At 31.9% G+C, this 9,163-nt stretch overlaps 1 protein-coding gene across 1 annotated transcript; it reads right to left on the bottom strand.

The window, feature by feature from the left end:
• Positions 1-4,215: 4,215 nt before the first annotated feature.
• On the bottom strand, positions 4,216-5,271 carry LOC113736408 (probable glucan endo-1,3-beta-glucosidase BG4). The gene has a single exon (XM_027263356.1). It carries the CDS (start codon positions 5,269-5,271, stop codon positions 4,216-4,218), a length of 1,056 nt encoding a protein of 351 aa, XP_027119157.1.
• Positions 5,272-9,163: the final 3,892 nt, after the last annotated feature.

Raw genomic sequence — 9,163 nt, 5'->3', positions numbered from 1 at the left:
TAATTTTCTCAAATAAATTGGTACCTTGACCATTTCTTTTATTTTGGAGGGTAAATAAGTTGATTTCACTCCATTAGAGCTTCATTTCAAGGGAGGTATAATTTCTTTTATCCCTTTTGTCTCTCCTATGTGATCCAATGTGCTAAGTGTGAATCGCATGCCTAATTTGCTTTCATTACCATTCTTTAGTTCCATTATTTCATTCATTCTTGCTTTTATTAAATTATTCTTTTAAATGGGGTATGTGTACACCTCTTGGCTTGTAATAGATAGGGCTGTGGCGAGCAATTTGATCCATTTTCTCTTTCCCCTTTTGTTTTAGTTAGTGAATGTAATAAGTTCATTAGCTTAGTTGCATGCCTATGTGTTACTTGTTACTTGCTTTATTAGGGCCTTGCATCTAGTCGAGCATGCTAAATGTTACGTGCTACGTGTTTATGAGTATTTGGTATGTCTACTTGCTTTCCATAGTGTGGATGAATGGAATGGATGAATGTACGTCACCACACTAGTCCAACGCTAGTTGTGGCTTCTTTCATCGTTTCCACTAGTCCAACGCTAGTCGGAATTCATAGAATGGGCTAGTCCAACGCTAGACCCAATAGGCTTTTTCCTTTCTTTTCATTAGTGCATCATTTGCTTGTTCACCACATATCATGCAACTTTCTTTAGTTTTATCATTGGGCATGCCTCTCAAACCCCTTTTCCCTCCATTTTTAGGGTTTTGCATCCCATACTAGCTATAGGGTTCATTTTGCTTGAGTGTCCCCTTCCGATAAGGAAAACGAGCGAGTGTGGCTACTCGATAGCCTTAGCACGCTAGTTTTGCCTTCTAATCAAAGGGAAAATCAAAGTCGAAAAAGTTAGGAGTCATTTCCATACCCGACCTGATGCATTCCTTTAGGTTCATTCATTCTCAATTTTTCACTTACTCACTTTTTCAATTCACATTTCCTCATTACTTTTCCTTTCCTTATTGTTCAATTTTGGTTTCTACTTCACAAAATTGCACTTAATTACGATCTATATACACTTATCACTATATTTCATACATTTGCACACAAACACTCGGATTTCCATACAATTGCACACATGCACCCTTTTTTACACTTGCACACTTGCACTTGAATCATCATTTGCATTAATCGACCTCTATAAGGTTTTCTTTCATTGGCCGCCACAATTCATGTGGTTGGGACCAAAAACCTTACAAGAGACATCTTAGAATCTAGAGTTTTGCATTTCATGTAGCACATCCAAATGTAATAAATTCTTTGGTTAAAACAAGAAAATCTTTTGATTAAATCACGCAACTAGCCTTGGCTAGGTCAAAGGGGTGCCTTGGATTGTATCCTTGCCTTCCCCTTTGTCAAATGTGACTCCCGAACCTTTTTTCTTGGTTTACGTAGACTATGAGTCGTTTAAAAAGGGTTTCTCACTACTCTTTCCTATTTTTCTTTAAAAATACATTTTTAGGTGACTTGGTACACCTTAATTCATTATCAAGTGGCGACTCCGTATTTAGTTTTAAAAACCCTTTTTAAACTATAATTTTGGGTCAAATCGTCGCATTCTCAAAATCCCATTTAGACCCATTTTTCTTTTAAATCACGATTCATTTTCCAATCACAAAATACATTTATTAAACCATTCATTTATTTATTCAAAAAATGGGGCGCGACAGTAGGCTGTGGTGACAATGGAGAGGATGGGAGGAGTTAAGGTGTAGAAAAGAAAGAAGAGAAGAGAAAAGAAAGGTGAAAAAATCAAAGAAAAAGAAAAGGAAAAAAAGAGAAAAAATTTTAATATCTCTAAAACCTAAATACAAGAGTATTTTCTACAAAGTTTATAGTAAATTACAGTAAAATTTTATACAAACACCAAAAAAATACACTGCAATCGATTCTATGATGTTCTTTCTTTTGTTTTTTTTTTTTTTGGTAAGTAGTAACGAATTTTGGAGGATTTCTCTCAGAGTGTCATCTGTTACCAGAATGGAATTCAATGTAAAACAAAAGCAAATTGTCATGAAAAAATGTAAAAATCTAATTATAGCCTCTCATACGTGAGACACGCACTTACGAAAAATATATTTAAAAAAATTGAACATATCATGAAGTCTCATCAATACAGAAATTGAACTGCCAAAAAAACCATATGTAACAAAAAAAAATTATTAATCTTTCCTAAACTAACATTGTGCACATTAGCAGGTCTGAATGCATGATATTAGGTACTCAAAATTTTATATATTTGCTATGCATCTAAAACGGTTAGTGTATCTATTGTCCGTACTAGAAATTTCATCCAAGATATATATATATATATATATATATATATATATTATATCTTGGATGTCAGTGTATATAAGATTTATTCATATATATATATATAATTCGATGTTAAGCTCATATAGATGGGGATACTATCACCTTTTTTTTCCCTTTTTCTTAAAATTGGAAAGCCCTTTTATCCCTGGTTTTTAATAGGAAAGCACCTGTATCCTCTATGCGGATATAGCATTATTTTAACATGCATTTGTGAGCACTTGTTAATATATTTTAATTATACTTAATTTATCATGTGACTATACATACTACCACAATTAATGTTATCCGAACCAAATACTTTTAAGGTTTTAAAGCCCAGTCTTGACTGTTTTCTTAGAATTTCTAACCAACTGAAAGGAATTCTCAAATTGGTATGTTCGTTTTCAAAATTCCGATAACTGAGTGACCCGACGAAGTAGTTGATTTCGGGTTTTACCGTTCAATCGGCAACGGTTCATCATGTCTTGTTAAAATTTTTTTAAAAATTCATTATCTTTGTCACCACCAGTACAAATTGACTCAGTTGATGATGACAGACCACTTCTTCACAAAAAATTTGTGTGCTCTAATCAAGTATCTTGAATAACACGTCCACTCGAACACAATCCACAAAATTAAACTCGATTTGAATAACCTATTTGCCTAACTTTCTTTTTTCTTTTTTGAGCTTCTCATCTTGGTAGTATGGTGGACTTTTCTATAATGAAGTTTCCATAAAATATGGAAAATTGCAGCTCAATCTTGAATTTCGTATATGTTGCTTGTAGTGCTTTTTTGGTTTTCCTTTTTTTTTAACACAAAAAATATGAACAAAAAACAAAACTATGACACTTTTACAAATAAAATCTATTGTTTTCGCATAACATTCATGATTGCATTGTAGTAATATTAATTGATAGCCTAGATTAGTTTTTTAATTTATTTTATAGCCCCAATTTATTTACTAAATTATAAAGTCACGCATTAAACGAGTCAAATGGGTCAAACGAATCAACGGATGATTGACCTTATTTGGATTTGTTTGCTTGACTGGTTATTCAGATCCAACCTAAATTTGATCCAAACCTGTGAAAAGTAAAACCATATCCATTAATTTTATGATAGACTCGACTCATGTTTTTGGATCGGATCAAGAATTACCATCCCTAAATAGAGGAGAGTTCAATATAGCTAATTTTGGTCTAATAATTAAGATTAAGGCTCAAGATTTAGAGGTTTTGGATTCAAGTCTCACATTCTCTCTTCCCGCTTCTTGAATTCCATACCACCTCTTTTAGGTTTTTTTTTTTTTTTTTAAGAAAGAAAGTGTAGTCCATGAGAGTCAATTAGTTTAAAGCATATTTGATACCTATTAACTAGTAGAGTTGGACCAGATCGAAAAAATGTCAAAATAGCGCTTTGCTGTCCGTGCCTATTAATTTTAATCGCTTTGCTGTCAGTGCAGCTCCAAGACCTCACCGGCCTCATAGAATTTAGTTTAAATTACTATGGAATTAGAAGCTTTCCCAGATTGGTTTGGAAACTCAGGTTGTGAAAAGCTTCAACATTGGCAGCGATGACGCGCCTCACCAGTCTAAGGTCATAGTCAATTAAGGGCTGGCCTTTGTTAGAGGATGGATCCTCTGCTCATAGTGGCTTAAACTTCAAGCAGGCAAGGATTTCTCGTACTCCTGATTTTAGCTTCAATTTCCGGTAATCCATTTTAAGCACTCCAAAATTTCCCCATTACCAAAATTTTGTTGGAAGAACCATGATGCAGTAGAACAAGAAAAAGCAACAGTGAGAAACAACTCGTAGAATTTATAGTATGATACATTGCATCCAGATTATAATTCGTTTTTCATGACTACATACATTCCTTGTCCTTCCTACTCTTTGTGCAACTTTAAAAATGCTTATTCCCATTTGCACTAAATAACGGATAAGCAGGTTCCAGGTTAGAATTGAAGATTCCAAAGTTTCGTCTATCCTCATCAGGGTCTGTATTTTCATCAAACAGGCTAAAAATGAAAGCATCCAAGCCACCCTGCCCAGGCTTCTTGGGCGTACCATTGTAGTTCACCACGTGTTTCACAAGATTGTTGTTGTATGTAGATGCAAGAGCTGTAGTTGTAACGTTTCCATTCCCAGCAGTAGGCCAACCTGTCTCGGCCACCGCCAAACGTACATCGGATCCGTTTGCCCTTTCCAGTGCCCAGAAGAATGCATCCAGGGTTGCATCAAACAGGTTTGTATAGTTCAAGGTATCATCTACTATCACTGCCTCGTTTGCTGTGAACTGAGCAAAATCCAGGCGAATGTTGGCTGGATCGGCTGCATAGTCGTTGTAAGGGTACACATTGACCATCAGGACATTCGAGGCAACATATTGCAAGAACTCAACAACTTTATCAAGCCCTTCATTCAGGGCCTCGATCGTGAATTCTGCAGCCGATGGTGGTATTGTAAAGTCCAAGACATTTGTGCTAACTGCGGTGGTCACATGCATACTACTTCCTACTCCATTGTTATCCAGAACAGTTTGAAGATTTCTCATCGCAGGAGACACAAAGCTTCCTCTTTCTCCAGGGATTGCCTCGTTTCCAACGGTCATGAATGTGAACTTAACATCATGGACGTATGGTTCAATGAATTGTGTATACCAGAATGTTGCGAAATCGAAGTTGGTTGCCATCGTCTCTACATCCTCATTTGGGATCCCCAAAGCAACATCAATATCGCTGCCTCTCAGTGCCTCTAAAACATCTGGAATTGGAGGGATTCTGATTTTGCCTATGCCATACTTTTTGTAAAGGTCGACAATTTCCTGTGGTAGGGAAGGTACGTCCGGTGGAAATCTTGGGTAAGAAACTCCAATATTAACTTTGTCTCCAATTGTGCCTGTTGGGAAGTTCACAAGTACAATTATCCAAACAATCTGGAAAAAGCTCAAATATACCATGGTTTGATATTTGGATCCTTCTTTAATTTGATTAAATATCCATATCACCTGAAAGAGCATATAGAAAAACAAATTCAATGTGGTTATATATATATATATATATATATATATATATATATATATATATATATATATATATAGAGAGAGAGAGAGAGAGAGAATGAATTGATAAACATTCATGTTTAAACTTAATGTTTTTTGTCAATAAATAATATCAACAAGGAATTAGAATTAATTCTGCAAATCCCAATATCGATATGTACTAAACTAACCAGAGATTAACGAGGAAAAACAAAGTGATACTCATGTAAAGATCAAACCAGGACAACTTCACAAATGAAATGAACAAAGAAAGAGGTTTACAATCCATATTCCCTATTGTTAACAACATAAAAGTTAATAGTTGCAACTCTCTTTAGAAGATCAAAAGGGCATACTTTGAATTGAGAAGAGGAGGCTACAGAAAAATATTTCAATCTGGTCTCAAATACTAAGAGTTATGTATGAGAAGGGGAAAGCATTTTATATTAGAAATGGATTGAAAGAAGGCTGCCTCATTATTGTTCTAGTGTCAGCATAATTATTGTCAATAGTGTCTAGATGATGAACAGCAATCAATGCTGTGATCTTCTGTCTATCTTATTGGTAAGGGCTAATGAGGTTTTTTCCTAAGAGCGGAATCTGTTGCTAGAATGATTGAATCCAACGGGGGTTTTAATGGGAAAGAAATCAGAAGAATGTATATTTCATTTCCGGCTAATAACAGTGCAATGTAGGTTCATTCAACCATACTTAGTAAATACTCGTATTATACCCATGTAATATATGTTCATACGTATCATTCCAAAAAACTTTTGTATTTCATATATTGCAAAAATACTTTAAAAACATTCATACTTTTCAATTGACTATATAAAACACGTAATAAACTTTTACCGTATTATACTTTATGAATTATACTTCAATTTTTCAAAGAATAAGGATAATAACAAAACTTTTGAGTTATATGAAAAAATAAGAGCAATATATATCATAAAAATGGTAGATGTATACATATTTAAATAATAAGGTGATAATTTTTTAATAAATTTAATATCTCATACATAAAATGAGTTTAAAATTACTATAAATGTAGCCTAGTCTTTGAAATCTATAATATATTTATCCATATTTTTAGTTTCATAAGTTTTAAATATATTTGTATTATTCACGTTCGAATTTATAGACATAATTTTGCTGAACACGTAATTTTATGTCAAACTTTTCATCGTACTTTTGAAAAAAAAAATCGCATAATATGCATTCATAGAATATCTAATATTATACCCGTCCTGTGTTTTACTAATTATGCATTCAATTGCAGTCTGCCTAATAAATGAGCTAGAACAGTAAGGACGTACTCATGAAAGAATATATAAAAATCTGTTTATAACTCGGAATTAGGGCATGGACAATTGCAAGCATCAATGTTAAAAAAAAGGGATAATTTCAGAAACCTCCCTTGAGGTTTCTGACAATTGCACTCGACTCCCCTTAGGTTTAAGAAATTACACTTACCTTCCTTGACATTGTAAAATGCCTATAATGCCTTCCACTTAGTAGACAATTTTAAATTTATGGCAATAAATTTACAAAACCCAAAAAAAATTATTTTTCTGTCTATTGTCTATTTTTTAGTTAATATAATCTCTTTTTATTATCTTCAATTTTATGAATATTAGCAAATTGAAATAACAAAATCTACAAAAGGAGTAGATTATGTGTCAAACAAGAAGAGAATGAAGAGATTCGCAGTGATAGAGAAATAAATAATGAAATTGATGATTGAAATAGGAAAAAAAACTAAAGATGTGGAATTTGTCATATTTGTTTATTATTAAGAAAAACTTTTTTAAAATGTCAATAATTACATAATGATTTCTTTTATTGGATTAGAAATTTTTATTATGATTTTGTTGTGGAGGTAGAATTTATTCTCAACTTTTGAGATATTAATATTTTTAAGGCCATATGAGAATTGTAATGGTGGTTTTAGGTCAAATTAACTTATATTGAATAAGTATTTGAGCATTGATATTTAATTTGGGGGTATAAAATTGGTTGTCAATGAGTTTTTGTGTATGTGTGTGTGTATGTGTTTTTTTTTTTTATCGTGGCAAGTATTATTATATATGCAATTTGAGATCTTTTGGATGGTTACTTGATTTTAGAATTTATGCTTGGATGGTTGTTAGGGATTTGGCTTTGTTGATTTATGCAAAGTATGAAAGAAAATAATTGAGTATACTATATTTTTCTTTCTTAGTTTCATACAAAATGGCAATTTAGGATTTTTGAAAAAAAATCTAAATTCTTAGACCTACATTGTTACAAAACAGTAAAAGTAAAGGAGGTATATGTAATTTTTAAAACCTAAGAAGAGCTCTTTGTAATTGTAAGAAACCTCAGGGGAGGTTTGTGAAATTATCCCTAAAAAAAACAATTGGTAGGTTCCGATTAGGTGATATATATATATATATATATATATATATATATATATATATATATATATATATATATATCATAGTTATGCGTGGATCTTACAAAATTTTGTTCGCATTTGTATTGGATTCAAAGTGACTTATACTCATAATATATTGACTTACGCTCTGTTGAATTGAGCAAAATCATTTAGAGACGGCAACAGCTTGAGTCCCAGGTTCCACAACTCATAGGGTATGGTGACGTCTAAGAACAAGGTTATTTTTGTTTTCTGTTCTGTAGAAATTATGGGACAAATAATATGTATGGGAAAAGTCATTGCAAATGGTATAATTTTGTATATAGCTAGACAAACTTACCAATAAACTGAATTCCTTAAAAATTTCTTCAATATATGTAATCATCATTAAGGTGAAGCATTATGTACATCAATTGTTTCTTTTATTAAAAATAATTATCAAATTACTCATAATTACATATTTACACTGAATTTCTGCGAATTATTCTGGCAAAAAAATTATATCTTTTATACTTTCCTATGCTTGAAATTTAATCTACATTTTTCTTTCATGAGTGTAGGCACATTAATAAATTAACAACGTAAAATAAATTTTTGAAGAATTTATATAACTAGAATTAGAATTTTTATCTGATGACTCGGACATATTAATAAATTAGCAAGATAAACATAATTTTTATTAAAAAAAAATTCAATAACTAGAATTGGAGCTTTCCTTCAGCCAGTGAGGAGGGCACATGACATCTCTGACCAAAGGTGGCTCCATCAATACTCATAACCCACATGTAGAGATACAACAAGTAATAAATTAGGACCGTTACTGGACTCGGGCAAACCCGATCTCAATCTATTAGGCCCAAAAAAGTTCAATGAAGCTAACCTTTTATTAAACTGGATTGAGTTTGAATATAAATATTAGGTCCAAAAACTTAGCCATTTGATCTGCATCTACATATATAATTATATATAATAAATTTATATTTTGATATATATAATTATATCTCTAGATATATAATATTAATATTTTATGCCTATGATTTATGCGTCAAAATATATTAATATACATAAGAAATATTAAATATACAAAATTATGCCAAAAGATTCAAAGGAATAAATCTTAGTATGAGCAAATTGAGAACTTTTGAAGATTTATTGACCATTGATCATATTTTATTATTATTTTCCATCTACTTTGAACTAATTGGATAAACTATTGTTGAAAAATTCTTGGTTTATATACTTTTTAATAAACTGTTATTGATTCTGCATAGTTTTAATGTTCTGATCTTATGGATGTTAAATTAGTTTTAGAGTTTAATAGTTATAGTGCTTATATTAAAGAAACTAAGGAGCAATAAGTGAGATTGAACCAAGCTCGAATTAGGCTCACAG

This window comes from Coffea arabica, chromosome 1c, assembly GCF_036785885.1.
Source record: "Coffea arabica cultivar ET-39 chromosome 1c, Coffea Arabica ET-39 HiFi, whole genome shotgun sequence".
In the NCBI taxonomy this organism is placed as follows: Eukaryota; Viridiplantae; Streptophyta; class Magnoliopsida; order Gentianales; family Rubiaceae; genus Coffea; species Coffea arabica.
Note: the sequence above shows the minus strand (reverse complement) of the source record. Positions and strands in the feature narration are given on the sequence as shown.